Consider the following 20,111-nt stretch of genomic DNA (forward strand, 5'->3'; position numbering starts at 1 on the left):
TCTTGTTCTTCACACAGGTTTGAACAATGATGCGACTGTAAACCGTGTGTTTGTGTGCGCGTGTGTGCTAATACGATTTAGGCTGGATTTGGACACTGAGGGACAGTTCCTGGAGATGCTGAGGATTAGTGGTAACAGCTGTTACTCTCCCCATTAGAGGAAAAACTGAAAGGAGAAGAAAATACTTTTGTGTAAGGGATGTGTTTGCAACTCTGAGGGAGGAAGCCATTCTATCAAGCCTAAAGAAAAGTGTGTTCCTAGGTAAGTGGATGTTTTCTTTTTATTTATTTTTGTAGAGACAGGGTCTCCCTATGATGCACAGGCTGGTTTTGAACTTCTGGCTTCAAGTGATCTTCCTGCCTCACCCTCCCAAAATGCTGGGATTACAGGTGTGAGCCACTGTGCTCAGCTCCAAGTGGATGTTCTTCAGCATTCAGGTAGACAAGATGCTGGTGGGAAAGAGGACACGGTGAAACCTAAGGCAGGAGGGTGGGAGGTGGGGCTGTGGCTGCAGTCTGCAAGACGAGGCACTCACTCCCCTTCCCTTGTAGGCACCTGTGTCTGATCTGACTTTGGAAAGTAGACCACTTGCCATCAGCAAGGGCTTGAGGAGCATTTTCATTTCATTTCTTTCTCTTCTTTTCAGAGACAGGGTCTTGCTCTGTGCCCAGGCCGGAGTGTAGTGATGTGATTATAGCTCACTGCAGCCTCAACCTCCTGGATTCAAGTGATCCTCCTGCCTCAGCCTCCCGAGCAACTGGAACTATAGGTGCGCACCACCATGCCCAACATTCGACGGGCATTTTCTATGTGGCCCTTGTGAAAGAAAATGAGAAGGGCCCTGAGCCCCCTTGACTGAGAAAATGCTTTTACAGTTCATCTTCATTATCTCCTAATGTGTATGAGAAGCCCTAGCAATGGTTCCCTGTAGTATGGAGATGTGTGACTTTGGTGCTTCATAGAAAACAAACTTAGAAAAGAAAGGCATTGTCTGAAGGACTCTTAAATCTAAGAAATTTGAGGTATAGATCATATTCCTGTCTTCTTTTAGCTTGTGAATGTAAAAGGTGGTTGTGTGTGAAGAGACAATAGGAGTGGAGGATACTTGATTATTTGGTTTATGGATTATTTCCTTAGTCTATGGTTTTGATAGCTAGTTTCACTACATTTTCAAGATTAAATTTTACCTTTTAAAACCAGCTGACTACAGGGGAGGTCATTTTTTTTTTTTTTTTTGCCTTGCATTGCTCCTTAGATCAAAATATTAGCCAAACTTCTAAAATGCCTATGTACAGGACTATAAAAAAAAAACCAGAAACAACTGGTTTTGTTGTTGTTGTTGTTGTTGTTTTTGGAAATGGAATCTTGCTCTGTTGCCCAGACTGGAGTGCAATGGCACGATCTCAGCTCACTGCAACCTCCGTCTCCCAGGTTCAAGCAATTCTTCTGCCTCAGCCTCCCGAGTAGTTGTGGCTACAGGCACATGCCACCATGCCCAGCTAGTTTTTTGTATTTTAGTAGAGACAGGGTTTCACCTTATTGCCCAGGCTGGTCTTGAACTCCTGTGCTCAGGCAGTCCACCCGCCTCGGCCTCCCAAAGTGCTAGGATTACAGGCGTGAACCACCACACCCAGCCTAAAACAGCACTGTTAAAAAATGCCTGTGATAATCCTAAATATTTATGTAGGCATTCATCTGCCTTGTTTGCTATCTCTCATTTTATTTTTGTCAACTTCTTTTACATTGCCAAATTTTAATTCTTCCTCTTGATGGGAATTAGAAGTAGTAAACAAAAGTAAAATTTACTCTATAAATGCTATTTTATTGAATCATTGTATTCTATTCCTGAGCCTACATTTTTATCAGTATGTTTAAGGAGGTATAGAATAAATTGAGTATTTCTTTCTGTGCTCATCTTCTTTACTAAGATATAGCTAAAAACAGCCAAAGAAAGGACAAAGAGATATCAAAGCATTGCCAACTTAACAGTCACCTCTAAATAACTGATAGTTGGTAGACGTTTTGTAGCACTTAGCTTGGTAATTTTCAGTTGTAACAGAGATAAGACGCTCAGCCAAGCCACCCCATGCCATGCCTGCTGACCATAGTGGTATATCGGGTGTCTACTTCAGCAATAATGTATCAGAGCTCACGCTGCCCTTGGGTACCAGTCAGCTTGTAAGGAGCTCACTCTAGGATACAAACATTTTCTGGTTTTATTTCTTTGACTCCATAATTAAAGCCTCTCTTTTGAACAACAATAACATAAAAGCAGTCTGGTCTTACGAGAAAATTATAAGAATAGAAGTTTTTAAAAAGGTGTTTGGAAATGAAACACTTCCTTTAGCCTGGCATTTCTTTTTGATCTTGGCCTTGAGCATTAGCCATCCTGGGAGGCTGCACTAAAAGCATCTCGGGTACAGAGGCAGTGTGGGGTTCAGGTTAGTCACATCCCAAGAAGACTTTATGTCATTTTCCTCAATAGCATCTGGACTGAAGCTGCTGTGTGTCATAATACAGGAGAGGGCAGGATGAGGATGCGGACTGCCCTCGTGGGCTGGGCTTGCACCACCCTCTGCCTGGTTTCCTGCTCATCTGCCTTTTCCCATGGTGCCAGCACGGTGGCCTGTGAGGACATGCAGCCCAAGCACATTCAAGCCCAGCCTCAGCACCAGGACACCCACCACGTCACCATCCACACCCGCAGGTCTTCCTATGCACCAGGTGACAAGATTCCAGGTATGTACCGGAGAGGCTTTGAGAGACTCCGAGGAGCCCCAGAGCCCCCACGGATCTTCCAGTTTGTGTTTGTCCCAGGCAGAAGCTTCCTGGACTAAATTTGACCTAATCCTTTTTTTTTTTTTTTTGTAGAGATGGAGTCTCACTATGTTGCCCAGGCTGGTCTGGAACTCCTGGGCTCAAGTGGTCCTCCCACCTCAGGCTCCCAAGAAGATGGGACTACAGGCACATGCCACTGTGCCATGCTAATTTTTTGTATTTTTTTTTTTTTTTAGAGACAGAGTCTTGGTATGTTGCCCAGTCTGGTCTCGAACTCCTGGGCTCAAGTGAACCTCCTGATTCAGCCTCCCAAAGTGCTGGGATTGTAGGCACAGACCACCATGCCCAGCCTGGCTTAATCTTAAGAAGCAATTATCAGCTTAAAAATAAGCATAAAATATTTGTGTCATAAAAGCCGCATAACTAAACTCTGCATTGATTATGATCTGTATAAGAAGGCACAAATATCATTATTACAGAAAATTATTTTGTCCTTATAATAAGATATAAATGTATCTTATTATGGACACAAATATAGTTACTCTGAACAACCTTCATATATCATCTATGTGTGTGAAATGTACTTTTTTCTCATTATTTAAAACTAAAATTCATCCATCAACAGACACTTTGGTGAGAAGATGGATATTTTAATTTGCTTGACTCTAGTAACCATTTCACTATGAGTAAGTATATCAAAACATCATGTTGTACACTTTAAATATATACAATTTGATATTTTTTTAAATTAAAATATTAGGGGATGAAAAAATCATTTCCTGCTCTTTTAGTTTAGGTGCCTATAAAAGCAGGGAAAGAACGTAAGCGCAGGTGGTTTATGTGAGAGATCATCCCAGGAAACAGAAGTGAGGAAGAGGGAAAGGGAGCTGGGCAAGAGGAGACGATAATCAAGGGCGTGCAACTGAGCAGGTCACTGCTGTGGGCACCCGAGGTGCATTCCGGTGGGGACCCTCTGAGAAGCCATGTGAAACGCCTCTGAATCATCTCTCAGGAGGATGCAGGGGCAGGGCACTTATCAGTTTTGGGTTGCCCTCCCAGGGGTGTTTCTACTTCCATGCCCACCCCCACTCCCCAAACTCACACACACTCTTCAGAGTCCATAGCTTACCTTGGACCAAGCTTGGAAGTGGCAGTGAGGGACAACAGAGGAGGAAGCTACAGATGCTTCAGATGCCACTAAGTGTAGGCAGAAAACTACGCACCCAAGGCGAGCTCCATCAGCAACTTTTGCCCTAAACCCCCCTTGATTTCTACTGATTCTTTTGACGGGAACTAAAGGTGACAAACAAAAATGAAATTTACTCTCTAAATATTGTTTTATCCATTCGTTTCATTCTGTTGAGAAGTGTGAAAAAACATGGGTGAATAGTACATGAGTTGAACATCAATATACTCCCCAATATACTGAATTAAGGCTATTGTAACAGAGCTTCCCAAACTTTGTCGCATCACGACACAGAAAGCGAGTGTGTATGTAGCACCCCGGGGCAAATGCAAGAGGTTCCCCAAGGAAGGCCACTTCTTTGGGGTCTCCAACCACCCTAGTATGCATCCAGCCCCTCCCAGCATGAAGGGATTAGTATGTCAGTATCCTAGTGTTCTGTGGCTAGGGTAATAACAATGGTAAGAATCAAAACACTATGTCAGCTAGGCTTGGTGGCTCATGCCTGTAATCCTAGCACTTTGGGAGGCCAAGGTGGGTGGATCACTTAAGCTCAGGAGTTTGAGACCAGCCTGGGCAACATGGCAAAACCCCATCTCTACAAAAAAAAAAAATACAGAAGTTAGCCAGGCATGGTGGCTTGCACCCTGTGGTCCCAGCTATGCTAGAGGCTGAGGTGGGAGGATTGCTTGAGCCTGGGAGGCAGAGGTTGCAGTGAACTGAGATAGCACAACTGCACTCCAGCCTGCGTGACAGTGACAAAGTGAGACTCTGTCTCAAAAACAAACAAACAAAACCCAAAACGAAAAAACCGCTATGTCAGGGAGAAAAATCTGCGGAAATAACTACAAATATTGTGATCCCTAAATTCTGAAGGTATCCTGAGGGAAACATAATTGGATTGTAACTGGAACCAAGACAGCATATGTAATAAATAACTTAAGGGAGCGCCTCATGGATTCAGTGAGAGTCAGCTATTACTCACTTATGTTGTAAGTATACTGTTTTCTTACCGGGATCTGTGAGCTCCTTGAAGGTAAGGGCCATGATATCCTGCTCATAGATATATACTCAACACCTAGCATAGTGCCTGGTGTTCAATAGTTCTAAATATTTGTTCAAATGTGTATTAATAAAAGTTCAAATGTGTGGAAAATAAAACAATCCTAGACACCAAGCTGCATTTAGCAAATTTGTAAAGGTCTGACCCTGGTTTTAGCCACTCATTCCCTTGAACATGAGTGGCTAATTTTTTAAAAAAATTTTTAAATAGCTTAAAGATATTACATGCTTTAAAAATGTTAGAATAGTATCAAAAGGTAGAAAATTAAAAGTACTTTTCCTTCTCTTGCTCTGAACACTCAATTTGATTCTCCAGAGGTAACTCTTGTTAAGTTTCTTGCACCTCTTTTCAGAAGTTTTCCATGCATATAAGCATATGTGAGTGAGATCTCAAATTAATATAATCTTAAGCAGACACAAATTAAATGTCTGTGTAATGTTTATATTTTTTTACCTAACAATCAGATTGATATCTTTTATTGGATACAGAGCTTAGGTTTTTTTTTTTTTTTTTTTTTTTTTTTTTTTTTTTTTGAGACAGAGTCTCGCTCTGTCGCCCAGGCTGGAGTGCAGTGGCGCGATCTCAGCTCACTGCAAGCTCCGCCTCCCAGGTTCACGCCATTCTCCTGCCTCAGCCTCCCCAGTAGCTGGCACTACAGGTGCCCACCACCACACCTGGCTAATATTTTTTTTTTGTATTTTTAGTAGAGATGGGATTTCAACGTGTTAGCCAGGGTGGTCTCGATCTCCTGACCTTGTGATCCGCCCGCCTCGGCCTCCCAAAGTGCTGGGATTACAGGCATGAGCTACCGCGCCCAGCCACAGAGCTTGCTTTTAATGATTTCATGACAGTCCATTGTCTAGAGGTCACATGATTGATTTAACCAGTTTCTTGTATATGGGAATTTACTTTTTAAAATTTTTTTCATAAACAGTTTTGATGGACATCTTTATTCATATGTCTTTGCTCATCATATGCATCGGGATTGTTTTAGCTGCAAGTATCAGAAAAAATGATTAACAGAAACTTGATGAGTAAAAACATTTAATTTTCTCTCTTAAGTCTGGAGGCACAGTTTCTGTATTGGGTGAAGCCATTCAATACATCATCGAGATCCTAAGATTTTTCCATTTTCCTGCCGTCATCAGCGAGTTGGGTTTTCATTCCTTTGATGTCGCACAGGCTCAGGATGAGTGCTGTGGTTTTAGGCCTCGCACTGGGATGACAGCTGGAATAAAGGCCTTACGTGAAAAGATTGATCCTTAGACGTTAGCTGTTCTCTCAGCAGATTTGGCCTCATTGGCCAGAATTCTGTCTGGTGAAGGGGAACAGAATCACCAACACTGGTTTCAGTCTAATCATGGTTCATCCGCTGGAGAAAAGGAGAAGCCTAACTTCCCTGAAGACAGGTGGTCTCCACTTGCCACATGAATGTAGCATCTGGGTTCTGTTAGCAGAACCATCTGTTCTGCTAGCAGGGAATAAGCAGACAATCGCTGTTGAGTATTGGACATCAGTGTTTGCCATATTTATTTGTTCAAGTTTGTCAGTGGGGAAAATTCTTAACTGCAAAATTTCTAGATCAAAGAGTAATGATTTTTGGAGGGCATTTCTTTTATTGTGTTTATATACATATATCATAAACTTTACCATTATAGCTGTATACAGCTCAGTGGCATCAAGTGCATTCACAATGTTGTACAGCCATCATCACTATCCATTTCCAGAACTTTTCCATCATCCCAGATGGACACTCTGTACTGGCCATCCTTCCCTGTGCCCAGCCCCAGCCAACTTTAAATCTTCTTTCTGTCTCTGTCAATCCGACTGCTCTGGGTGCCTCACAGAAGCGGAATCATGCAATATTTGTCATCTTCGGTCTGGCTTATTTTACTATGTTTTCAGGGCTAACTGATAAGGTAGCATGTATCAGAGGGGTAATTGCATTTTAAATGTGGAAGATGTTGTCAGGTTACACCACAAAAAGTTGGATGGTTTATAGTCCCAGCACTAGTGAATGAATGCCCTAGTTTTTCCATAGTCTTATCAAGACTGATTACAACCACACATTTTAACATTTGCTAATATGAAAGGTGTAAAATAGTATCTCATTTATAATTGCTTTAAAAACATTACTGAGCAGCCAGGTGTGGTGGCTCACGCCTGTAATCCCAGCACTTTGGGAGGCTGGGGAGGGCACATCATGAGGTCAAGAGATCGAGACCATCCTGGCCAACATGATGAAACCCCCGTCTCTACTAAAAATACAAAAATTATCTGGGCATGGTGGCACGTGCCTGTACTCCCAGCTACTTGAGAGGCTGAGGCAGGAGAATCGCTTGAACCTGGGAGGCAGAGGTTGTAGCAAGCTGGGATCGCGCCACTGCACTGCAGCCTGGCGACAGAGTGAGACTCTGTCTCAAAAAAAAAAAAAAAAAAATTATTACTAAGCTTGTTTTATTTTCTGTTTGTATCCTTTCATTATTTTGAGGGTGTCATCTTTTTATGGATTCACCATGACTCTGATTATTTGTCTGCTTTATGTCTTACAAATACTTTTCTTTGGAAAATGATTTTTTTTAATCATCTGTCCTAAGTTCACCTACACTCAAATTTAAAAAAATATAACTAACACACTTTACTCATCTTTTCCTTTATGGCAGCTGGGTTTTGCTCACAGGGGTATTTCTAAATCCAGTATTTATAAAAAGAAAAAATGTTTCTAGTTATATTTTATTTCATTTTCGCATACCTTTGATCCAAATGGAATTTATTTTGGTGTGAAATAGGACTTCAACTTTCCCCCCCTGCAATGAATTGTTCACTTTCTAGGGGTTGATCTTAAGCTTTTAGTTTTGAAAAAAACTGCATAAAATCACCAAACGGAACTAAGTCACACATGTTCATGTTGAATGGGTGTTTTTGTTGCAGTGACGGTGAGAAGCAGTCGTGATTTCATGGGATTTCTCCTTCAGGCTCGAAGAGTGTCTGATCATCAAATCGCTGGGACTTTTGTTTTCATTCCTCCTCATTCCAAACTGGTGACTTGTTTTCAAGAGGCTGATGCAGTCACCCATTCTGACAAGTCCCTGAAGAGAAACCTGTCGTTCCTGTGGAAGGCACCTGCCCAGCCTGTGGGGGACATTAAGTTCCTGTAAGAGAGTGAAGTGCTGTTTCTTAGAAACTGAGCCTTTAACTTTGAAGAGAGGGGAGCTTCTCTTTGCCCTGCCTTCATATTCCCTTTCCCCCTCCTTATGTGGCCACCTTATAGCAAGGACAGGGTCACAGATGCTGCCTCAACTGGAGAGCCTATGCAGAGGGGAACTGAAAAACATGTTGCCCCCAAACTCATCCCTTCAGCACTATCCATATTATCTCCCTGCCTCCCCAGGCACAGGTAAATCTTGGCCAACCTCTCCAGGAATTTCTGACCAGAGGACAGAAGGGCTGGCGGTGTGAAGGCAGGAGAGAGCCAAGAAAGAGACAGGCAGATGGACAAATGGACACGTCCCTGGGACCAGGAAAAGCCTCTTGAGGCTCTGTGCCTTGGCTTGTTGTCTATAAATGGGCATAACCACAGCACCTCCATCAGAGGGTTGTGTATGGATGAAATAGCCTATGTTTGCTCAGAACAGTTCCTGGCAACAGTAAGCACTTTAAAAGCATCATTACTACTCAAAATGAGGTACTTGTTTTGTCATTCTTTTCAGACACTTGCATTTACCAAGAAAGATAATTTTTTTCTTTCAGGAAAGAGTATGTGTTTCTGTTTCTTTTCCCCACACCCTCCTAAATATGAAGGAGATTGTGTCTGCAGGCAGAGGTCATCCAGGGCATGTGCTTACCCCCAGGACTCCCCTCTGCTCTGGGGAGCAGTGGGAGAGGAGGTTGGTGGCCCCAGTCTGTGGTGTCCCTTCTCCCCCACTTCCTGGTGGCACAGGGCAGCAGACAGGACAGTAAGAAGGGAAACATGTGCCTTAGGATTTTTCCTCTTTGGAAGGCCCAGGGCCCACTTACCCGTGGGTATGTCCAGCTTCTGCCCTTGGTTTTGGTTCTCATGCAGTACAGAGGGTGTCTGACACTTGAAGTCCTTAAATCTGTACAGTCACCTTTCTTTCTCAAAGCACCTCCTTTCCTATTTTTGGATTTACCATCATAGCTGCTGCATGCCGCATAGCAAGTAGTGTAGAAGCTATGATCTCCATTTGACAGAAAAAAACGAGCTAAGTCACTTGATGAGGTGCCTGTCCTAAGTCGCCCTGTGATCTCCCACCTCTGGGAACCCTCGCGCACGATAACATCCGCCAAGTCTGGAAACCGCATGTTGGGGTCCTGAACTATGACTTTCACTGAGTCTTGAGCCTCTGGGTGACCTCGGCCAAATTAATCGCCTTGTTATGACTGCCTCCTGAATACTTAAAGTGGGAAAAATGATGCTTGCCAATAATCCCGCCTTTACTGAAATATTTGGAAGAACAAATGGCATAATGTTTGTGAAACTGATTTTTACTGAAGAATTATTTTTCAAAAAATTATTTAGAATATTAAGGATTTGTTTCTAATTTCCAATAGAATCTACAATGACAATAGACATGTACAATTATACAACAGAATTATGAGATCTTCAAATCATGATGTAATAACAGTATATCAGGAATGGCTAATAATAACATTGACAATAAAACCTTTTATTGGAGTCTAAACAGTTTAAGGAGAAACTTTTTAGTTAAAATGAGATTTTTAGTGACTGTATTTATTCAAGAGGACCATTGATTTGTTCATATCCTCTCCTATTCTAATTATTTGCAACTGTAGGGTTTTTGTTTTTAAAAAGAATGAAGTCACTTTTCATTCCTGAAGTAATAACATAATCTCTCTCTCATTCTTCTATTTATTTGTTTTGTTCCTGTTTATCTGTTAGTGTGTTCTCTCTTTTCTATGAGGCTGGCCTGAGTTATTATTTAAAGGAAACTAAATCCGTGAACCACTCTGCTCTTTCTCTTTCCGCAGTTTATCAGTAGTCCAGTCATATTTCGTTTACTGGGCAAGGATTGAATCATCTGTTGTGTCTCAACAGACACATAGCAGTGCCCATTCTGATGACCACATGGAGCCCAGATTATTGATGCCAACCCTTCACCAGAGGCTGGGAGATGTTGAAGGAGCTGCCCCAGGTACAACTTGTCATTGTATTTGCCAGGCTGGTTGTCATCATTATTTTTACAGTTATCTATTTTCACTTAAAAGTTACTACTGCCAGTTTCCTGTCCCTGCAAAACAAGTAATAAACACCTGCCGTGGCCAACTGCAGCAGTTCCTGGGGATGTGATAACGCAGCAGTGAGAGGGAGGGAACGCTTGCAGTTGCTTTGTTTGTTGCAGCAAACACACTTTGTCTGGCTCAACCTAACACATTAAGTCAGGCCCCGGGGTGGACAGTGGGAGCTGTACTGCAATACCAAAAAACAGCATACACCTCTTCCCCCACATTTACTAGTCCTCACAATATTTCCGCTGTTTTCCTTAGTCCCCTGAAGCTACACAGGGAGCACAAAAAAGAAATGAGCTTTTCTTCGTCTTTTCTCATAAAAACGCATCCAGTTTTCATTGTTACTTTTCATGGTAGGTAGATGGCTCTTTGCAACCTGGGTTGGAGAACAGAATCAGGAATCACTGTTTCAATGGGAAGGGATTTTTCCTTGCTCACTACATGGCTTTATATTCCATTAGTCCATGAACTCCTGAAAAAAGAAAAGAAAAGAAATAAAACAAAGGAAAACCTCTAGCCAGCTAGAGGCTGTTTGACCTACCTGAAAATCCCTGGTGTTTTATTGCTTATTTCTAGTTAAGTTCTATGAACACAAGCACTCGTAAAAGCATCCAGGCACATGCACACAAGACTCTACCCTTAATCCATTCGTTCTCCTCTTCCTTTATTCTTTCCTTTATTCTTTGCTAATATGTTAAGGCCAGAATCCAGTCAGAATCTCTGCCTCTTCTCAGTCGAGCAGACCCAGGTACAGAAACAGTGGGGACCACCCTCCATTCTCTGTCTTTGCCCCAAAACCTTTGTCTTCTCCCATTACCCAGCACAACTCCTCCAACCCTCCCACCAAGACACTCCTAAAAGCAGACTAAAGATCTCAGAGCCTGAGAGTGTGGCCTGGAGAAGACCCTGCACCTCTGACATATGTTTCAAATCTTGTGTTTTATTTTATGAATGATGCAAATGTCATGTTTTAATCCCAAGTATAACCACGTTTGTTTGAACATGAATATGAATAAAACTGAAGTTTCAGGAAGAAGTGTCATGTGTAGCCTTGGGCCTTTCTATGCCTGACTCTGCTGGAAACCTTGCCCACTAGGGGCCACAGCTTCCAGCCCAAGCAGTTTACAGGGTAACCTCCTCATTACATTGCCCACATTCCTCTCCTTCTGGCCCCAGCCTGTCTTCCCCATTCGTTCCAGTGCCCAAACCCTAGTGATTCCCAAAGGAAAAAGAAACGTGTATGTATGCATGTGTGTGCATGTGTGTATGTATGTGCATGTGCGTGTGTGTGTGTGTATGTATCCTGGGAAGTTTATCTTTGTACAGTTAAGAAATCTATTCACCTTATTTCATCTAATAAAGTGAAATAGATTTCTTAACTGTACAAAGGATTCAGTAGGCAAGTATAAATTATAAATTTTCAAAATTGGGAAAGTAGTATATTGTATATCTGAAACTTATCTCCCAATAGACCAAGACACTTTGGGTCCTCCTCCACCCCATTAGGTATGGTCTACTTTTATATTTCAGTCCCTTCCCTTCTGACACTTCCTCAAACTGGACTGTTCCACATGACAGTTCTCTGCATCTTGCAAGGTACAGTTCAAATATCTCCTTTGTGAAACTTTTCCTGATATTTCTTGGTAGGCAAGTGTCTTAGTCTATTCCAGCTGCTATAACAAAACATCCTAGACTGAATAATTTATAAACAATAGAAACGTATTGCCTACTATCTGGAGGTTGGGAAGTCCAAGATGAAGGCACCAACAGATTAAGTGTCTGGTGAGGGAGGGATGATCTGTGCCTCAACAATGGCACGTTCTTGCTGTGTCTTCACATGGTGGAAGGGGTGAACAAGCTCCCTCAGTCCCCTTTTATAAGGCTACTAATCCCATTCATGAGGGCTCCACCCTCATGACTTAAGTACCTGCTAAAAACCCCACCTCTTTACACTATTGCACTGGGAGTTTGATTTCAACATGTGAATTTTGAGGGGGACACATTAAGACCATAGCGGCAAGTATAATTGCTTCCTTAGCTCTAGTATTAATTGATTAATTAATTCATTAATTAATTTTGAGACACAGTCTCTCTCTGTTACCCAGGCTGGAGTGCAGTGGTGCGGTCTCAGCTCACTGCAACCTCCACCTCCAGGGTTCAAATGATTCTCCTGCCTCAGCCTCCCAAGTAGCTTGGAATTACAGGCATGCGCCACTGCATCCTGCTAACTTTGGTATTTTTAGTAGAGAGACACAGTTTCCCCATGTTGACCAGGCTGGTCTTGAACTCCTGACCTTAGGTGATCTGCTTGCCATGGCCTGCCAAAGTGCTGGGATTACAGGCGTGAGCACCCGGCCTCTTGTATTAATTTAGGTAGTTTGACATGTAAGGGTGTCTCTTCCCAGTTTTGAGTTCAGGGACACCAGTTACAAGTCTGCATTATGTTTGCATCTCCAACAACTCTAACAATGCCCAGCACGCAGTGGGTCTGCAGGAAATATCCAAATGCTCTTAGAGTTCAAGAAGGAATTTGAAACTATCAGTTTGCCATGTTTTGTATGTCTGGGCTAGGCTGCTTTGTTCTTCACTTCAACGTTTTTGAGTGTTAAAAATATTGGAGCAAAGGGGTACCTCCTTCACCCCCATGAAAGAACCTGGAGCCCTTGCCAGAGAAACTTCTGTCAACACTGTTTTGGTCAATGCCATCATGTCATCCTCATCATCATTATGGTAAACCCTCTGTGCATGTTGCCTGTGCCTGTGTGCCAGGCACCTGCTTCACGCTTCCCCATCAATGAATTCATGTCAAACCCTCAGCAATTCTATGCTGGCCTCATTTTGCAAATGAAGAAACTAATGCTCTGGGAGGACTTCCCCAAAGCCAGGAATTAGTGGAGGACTGAACCCAGACAAGAGTCTGACTCTACAACCTGCACTTGCTTGCTTGCTGCTCTGTGTGAAGCTCTTTCTCATGCTCTGGGCTGTCAGGTTAGCTAGTCACAAATGGGAAATGAGATGGTGGAGGGCAATGGAGGGCAGTGATCTCGTCTCTGCTCATAGCAGATGTTCAAGTTATTATCACCAGGGAAAGAAACTTTGAGTGTTAATAATAGGGCAAGAAAGATCTAGGGCTTTGAAAAGTCTGATTTGTGGGATTCCACTCTTTTTTCTAGCTAGAAGCAGTTTTTGGTAGAGGTGAAATAAATACGGTGGTCACAGTGCATTCTGCATTCCCTGAACGGTGGCTGTTAAGAAGGTACAAGCCCAGACAGGCCAGGGACTCACTCTCTAAAAAGATATAAGCCCTTGCGTGGTCAGGGGCTTGTGTGATCAGGCAGGTCATCTGTATGCTGACACTTTTAAGTGCCTTACACTTAATGGTCTCTCCTTGAGGAACATTAGAGTCTCTGCTGTTTACCCCCGATCATAGCTGTTTGTACCAATCGATACGGGGAAAATGCTCTCACTCTCTCTGCACTGTCTTTGGACCTCTGCTTAGCTCCCAGGGCCCCCATCACTCTTCCACAGAAGCACACACATGTCTTTGCTGTTGCCCTTCCTGGAGCTGCAGAGGAGGACAACCTAGAACCTGTTCCTGCCAGTATTTGGGTGACAGAGTCTCCTGGGGATGCAGAGACTCTGTCCCAACCATCTTCACACACAGCCACTGAAGGCAGCATCGACCAGCAACTCAGCATGGACAGCAATCCGACTCTAGAGCCGTCCCTGGAGGTCCACAGGCTGGAGAGGCTCGTGGCCCTCAAGAGAGTCTCCTCAGAGAGCTTTGCTTCCAGACTTAGCATCCATCACAGGTAAGGGTGATGGGTGGGCCATTCAGGACGGGTGATGGGACTAGGCTGAACACTGGAGTGCATCATTTGGCGTCTGACAAAGAAGATCTCAGCCATATTTATTCTTAAGTGTGTGAAAAACCCAGGTTGTAACAGGGCCACTGGTCTGAAGGACTGCGTATGATAATTACCCAGGAAAATTATTCTCTTGGATGGGGTGAGATCTCTGAGATGCTGTTATAAATAAAACAAAACTTTAAAAGTGACTTTTTATATTTTAAATATATTTATAATGACAATATAGAAATGTATATTTTATATAAAATAATAAGCGATAACATTTGGTGAGTTCTTTGCCGCCATTCTCACTTATCTCTCCCCTTCCTCTTCTCTGTGGTTCCCAACTCCAAACTCAGAAGTTTTTCAAGTGGATCTGATGCCATCTGCATACACAACAATGGTAGGAAACATTGCTTTTGGTCCAAAACTTAATGACCTGTTTTCAGCCCTTCCATTCTTCCCTTTAGATCTCAGGATGATCCCAGCTTTGATTCACTGGAAACGTGCCTATCCTCAGTTGGGGGTGAACAGGTAAGAACCTAAACTGTGAAGAGGGCTTGCGACTGATCTTCTGATCCTAGACTGGCCAGTTTCAGGCTGGGAAATCAGAGCTACTAGACTGATAGATAAAGTCAGAGAGAAGAAGCCAAAGTATAATATACACACAGTGTCTTTCTACTAATCAATACCTTTCCATTATATGCAGTGTCTCTGAAGTGATCGGCAATTGTAGAAATTGATGTTTTAGTGATTTGTCTTCTCACTTAGCCATAGTTAATAATTACTCTCTTCTCTCCTCCTCCATCCCTCCTTCATAACATTGACCTCAAAGCACCATGTATGGTCCCAGAAGTTAGATCAATGGGCAATATAAAATATAAATGCCCACTGATTTACTATTCCTTTGAAGTCTTAGAAGGAACACAAAATAAAACATGGTGTAATATTCTTACTTATATTTATCAGAACCTACAGTGAGGTTAAATGGTCCCTCTTGCAGGGGTCCTATCATAAAAAGACACACTAGAAGCTTTCAGCCATAGAAGATGATGCAATCACCCATTGATATTTTGGTTTGGAAGCCTCTTAAAGGATCCTTAGCTTGTTCTTGTAACTGGCTTCCTTGTTCTCTGTGGGGTTTCCATTAGCCACCCCATCCCCATCAATAACAAGTGCATTTGTATCTAGTTGGGCATTTTACTTTGAGCTCCTTTAGTAGCAAGAAAGAGATTGGGTTTTCAGCTGCCGCCTGGGAGTCTTTAAGGAACCCCAGTTAGTTACAAAGTTCAGTGGCAGCTTAGGAGGAAGACCAGTACCTTTGACTCTTTTTTTCCTTTGTTTTTCTAGGACAAGATGAAGGCCTCTAACAGGACCGTGACACAGCCTCCTCTGTACACCGTCCAGCTTACCCATCCCCGGCGCCTCTGGTCCTCTGAAACTTTCTCAGGGAATGGGGCAGGGGCAAGCAACCCAACCGCTGTCCTCCAGACCTCTGGTACTTCTGGGCTACCTGCTACTGGTGACCAGTCAGAGGCATCCAGGGCCTCTGCCAGCTTCTTACTTCAGTCAAAGCACGAGGAGCTCAGAGCAGGGAAGGGAGATGGAGAGGGTGGAGTGGGATACCCTCAGCAGACCAACTCACGGCCTGACGCTGGGCTAGAGGGGGCCCAGGCCCCTCTGGGGATCCAGCTCAGAACTCCCCAGCTGGGAGTTCTGCTTTGCCTGTCAGCCATCCTGGGCATGGCCCTGGCTGCTGGCCTTCGCTACCTGCACACCCAGTATTGCCACCAGCAGACAGAAGTGTCCTTCGGCGAGCCCGCTTCGGATGCTGTTGCCAGGAGCGACAGCGGTGAGACTGTGCACATCAGGAAGATTGGGGAGAACAGTTTTGTTCTGGTTCAAGCAGAGTACAACTGGATCACTCCTTCTGTGGGTAGCAAGAAAACAGTCCTCTGAGAAGACCATCACCCCAGACCTCTCAGTGGCCCTCCTTGGGCCCTGGAGAGTGTCCCAGACAGAGCAGACCTAATGAGAATACCTGATGAAGACAGGGACTCATTGTGCCTCTGTCAATGTGCAGTTCATGGAGGAAGCCGGGAGAGGACAGTTTCATCAACAGAGGGAGTTATTTCTGAGCTTTGTTGTCTTAACATCTGTAATTGAGCTTCCTTTTTTCTTTTTGCAATTAGACGTTCTGTTTGAAGACTTAAACTCAACACAATGAATATTGTATAACCCGCTCATTAACTAGACCCCTGTGGCCGCTAAGCTTCCTCTGTTGCCTTAAGGAAGCCATAGAAATAGAAATGCTGTCCCTCCTTAGTGTCTCAGCCTCATCTCTTCTAACTCTTTGGGGAAAAAAGTAATGTTGGGTTGTGTCTCCTGCAAGAAAAAGAACTGCAGCTCTCACTTTGCCTTCCTAAACCACCCCCAAATAAGTTTTCTTTTCAAAACTAGAATTCAACAACTTGCTAGAGTTCTGATTTGGATGGCTAGGTGAATGCAAGGGTGTCTGGTCTTCTGGGCAACTCAGCAGCCTGGCAAATCGCTATGGAAATTGATCCAAAGTCAGGAAAGTTTTTGAGAGCTTGATTGAACACATCTTTAGGAAAACATATACATGCAACACAAGGCCATAAACACCAGAGTGGGGTAAGCAAGCCTCTTCATCAGGTGTAAATGGATCTGAGACCTCCCATCCATTTACACTTGATGGAAAGATTCGTGTATTCCAGCAGCTAGCAGACATATTGCCTTTTGCCAGAGGTCAGGCTGAAAAACGTTATTATACCAGCACAGTTTGAAGAACAGTCTTTACTTGTCTTTTCAGGGAATATCAGGCAGAAAGCTTCATGGACGAAGGTCATCTATCTGATCTCATAACCTTATGAAGATTGCTTTGATTTAACAGTGGCTCCACAGATACTATCTGAGGTCAAAACAACAGATCTGAATGTAACTCTTAAATATGCTCACCTAATATAGCACATTGGAATCGGCTGCCTTTTCAGAGTGAAACTTAGTATAGAGTCACCATTCATTTTAATGCAGAAACAAAAATCACTACAAATTTGGAAAGAATATTTGTTTATTGAACACCTAATTCATACAGAAACTGTGCTAAGAAGTTTGCATATATCTTCACATTTAACCCTCACAAAAATTTAATGAGGAATAAGTGCAGTAACTTTCCAAGGAGAGTGAGGCTTTCCTTACATCTCAATTTAACAATTTTTAAAAATTGGGTGTTCAGGAAAGAGACAGCTCCTGCTTTTTCCATACCTCCCTTTAGCTCATTGGTCATCAATTCCAAGACTGTCTCCTCCTGGATTCTGGGCTAGATAGCTCTGTTCCCTGGCTTCAGTCATTAGATGCATGGAGACCTAGGTAATTTGTGCATTCACAAATGAAAGTGTTCTAGGAATGCTGTGGAAAGAAAGAAATGTACTGTACTCTAATAAGGCCATAGATATCCCTTCTGCATGCCTAGGGATGCCCTCTAAAAGATGTCCTCCCCGAGAAGCAAACAAGGGACCCCATTAGTGGAGAGCTCTCATCTGGCCACATCACATCAGAGCCAGATTCATCATGTATACAACATTTTTTAGATCTTTTCTGTCTAAGAGAGAATTTTCCTATGTAAACAGACTGTTTCGCTTATCTGTTGATGTGAACAGATTACTTTCAAGCTTAGTAGTTGAAAATAAAATCACCACCACCACCATTGATCATCTTTCACCATTCTGGGGTTGCCTGGGCTCAGCTGGTCAGTTCTTCTGCTTTTGATGTTATTGAATGGGCTGGGACAGCCTAGTTGACTCCCTCACATGGCTTGCAGTTGGTGTTCGCTGCCAGCCAAGGGCCCAAATGGGGCTGCTGAAGAATGTGGGAAGCAATATGGTTCTGTTCTTTGTGTCTTCTTATGCCATATGGTGGCTGAGTTCCAAGAGGAAGTGTGCCAAGCACACAAAACCAAAGACTGCATGTCTCTTAAGACCTAACCTTGGAAGTGGTCATAGTGAGTCACAGGACCAACTCTCATTATTCAAAAGGAAGGGCAATTGATTTCACTTTTTGATGGGAGAAGTGACAGAGGATTTGCAGCCATCTTTAATTCACTTTCCCTTATTCTTAGACTGCTGACCTGCCATGGGGGGATTGTGTGAGACTTGAAGAGACGCCATTCATCCCTGGGAGATGAGGGAGGTGAGAGGAGTCTCCAGATTTCAGGATCAGGTATTTTCTCTTCTCCAGTTGGACTTCCAGCTTACACAAAACAGTAAAGTGATGCAGAAGGGTTAGCCAGATCTCTGAGCCTCCTCTTCCTCATCAGAGAAAAGAACATCACAAAATCATTCCGCTTTTTTGGTTGATGTAAAGATTGAATGCATACACAATATTTAGCTATCTGTAACCAAACTGACATGCCATTGTCATTAATGTTATCCTGAAGCTGCAACACTGTCTTTACGTGTAGTCCATTTAGAGAAATTCTGTGATCAGGAAAAAAAAGTCACTTTCTTTCTATGACAAATTCTCCTCTTCTTTTTTTTTTTTTTTTTTTGAGATGGAGTCTCGCTCTGTCACCAGACTAGAGTGCAGTGGTGCGGCCTCGGCTCACTGCAACCTCTGCCTCCTGTGTTCAAGCGATTCTCTTGCCTCAGCCTCCTGAGTAGCTGGGACTACAGGCACACACCACTGCATCCAGCTAATTTTTGTATTTTTAGTACAAACAGGGTTTCACCATGCTGACCAAGATGGTCTTTATCTCTTGACCTTGTTATCCATCCACCTCGGCCTCCCAAAGTGCTGGGATTACAGGCGTGAGCCACTGCGTCCGGCTGACAACTTCTCTTGAAGCAACCTTCCCACCTCACTTCCCTGGCTCAGCCACTTGAAGTCCACATGAGTTGTCATGGCAGTCATTGGCTACAATTCCTACCATGTATCAGATATTTTTTTGCTGCAACATTCTGACTAGACTCTTTTTTGGCCAGGGCAGCTGGAGTCCATAGGCCTATACTCAAACTACATAAGTGATCGTGAAGGTCCGTCCTCTAAGCTTCACAGAAGCCCCAGAGGGGAATGAGTAGGAAGTGTTAGCTTAACGTGAAGGCTCTTACTAAAGCGCAAAGCCATTAAAAGTTAAAAAAAAAAAAAAAAAAAAAAAGGAGAAAGGACTCAAATACAACATGTTAAAATAGCTTTTTCGTTTTGTTGAAACAGCTACAAAATTGCTCATCCAACCTCTTCTTGGAGGAAGGACGGTATGGGGCTAAACACACATTTGAGGAAAAATGATGGATAAATAATTGCTGAAAACTCTTTATATTTTAAACAAATGCTTTTGTATCTATTGTGCTGATTTAATAACTACACACCATGGGTAGGGTAGCCTTAATCTTTTTACATTCAGAGACCATTTCTGATATTTCCAATTAATTTTTTCCCATAGATACAATTTTGGTAAAGTACAACTTAATATTTGACTGTAGGGTTGTCTTGCTGTCCCACTGTTGAGGCTCTCTGCATTAATTTGCTGTTAACGCTGTTTGTTTTCCTTAAAAAAAAAATTCTAATTAGCAAAAAAAAAAAAAAAATAGTCAGCAAGCCAGTAAATGTTTAGACATGTGTCACACTTTATTTGCAAGTTATCTGGGAAGGGCTGGCAATTTATGAATAAATTTCAGGTGATGGCTATGTCCTCTCCCTGTCTCAGACTTCCGATATTAATCAGTGATCCTAGCCTTTCTGGGACACAGACTGTGTGTTCTGATTTTATTTCACTCCAGCCTGTCCCTCTTCTAAAAGTGGCAAGAAACTTCTTTTATTCAAGTGAAGTTAATTTGCATTAATTTGTTTTATTAAACTTGAGATCTTCTGCAGACTTACAGTATTCTGAGCGCTCTGCTCCATCTGCCCTGGCGTGGTGCAAAACCGGTGGTGGTCATCTCTGGCTCCCGGTTTA

General features: G+C 43.0%; 1 protein-coding gene across 1 annotated transcript; it reads left to right on the top strand.

The window, feature by feature from the left end:
- The first annotated feature begins 2,531 nt into the window (after positions 1-2,531).
- On the top strand, positions 2,532-16,449 carry REELD1 (reeler domain containing 1). Its single transcript, XM_007999922.3, has 6 exons — positions 2,532-2,739; positions 7,956-8,178; positions 10,035-10,198; positions 13,792-14,104; positions 14,611-14,674; positions 15,491-16,449. The coding sequence occupies exons 1-6, from the start codon at positions 2,532-2,534 to the stop codon at positions 16,097-16,099; spliced, it is 1,581 nt and encodes a 526-aa protein (XP_007998113.3). The 3' UTR covers positions 16,100-16,449.
- Positions 16,450-20,111: the final 3,662 nt, after the last annotated feature.

This window comes from Chlorocebus sabaeus, chromosome 7 (assembly GCF_047675955.1).
Source record: "Chlorocebus sabaeus isolate Y175 chromosome 7, mChlSab1.0.hap1, whole genome shotgun sequence".
Classification (NCBI taxonomy): Eukaryota; Metazoa; Chordata; class Mammalia; order Primates; family Cercopithecidae; genus Chlorocebus; species Chlorocebus sabaeus.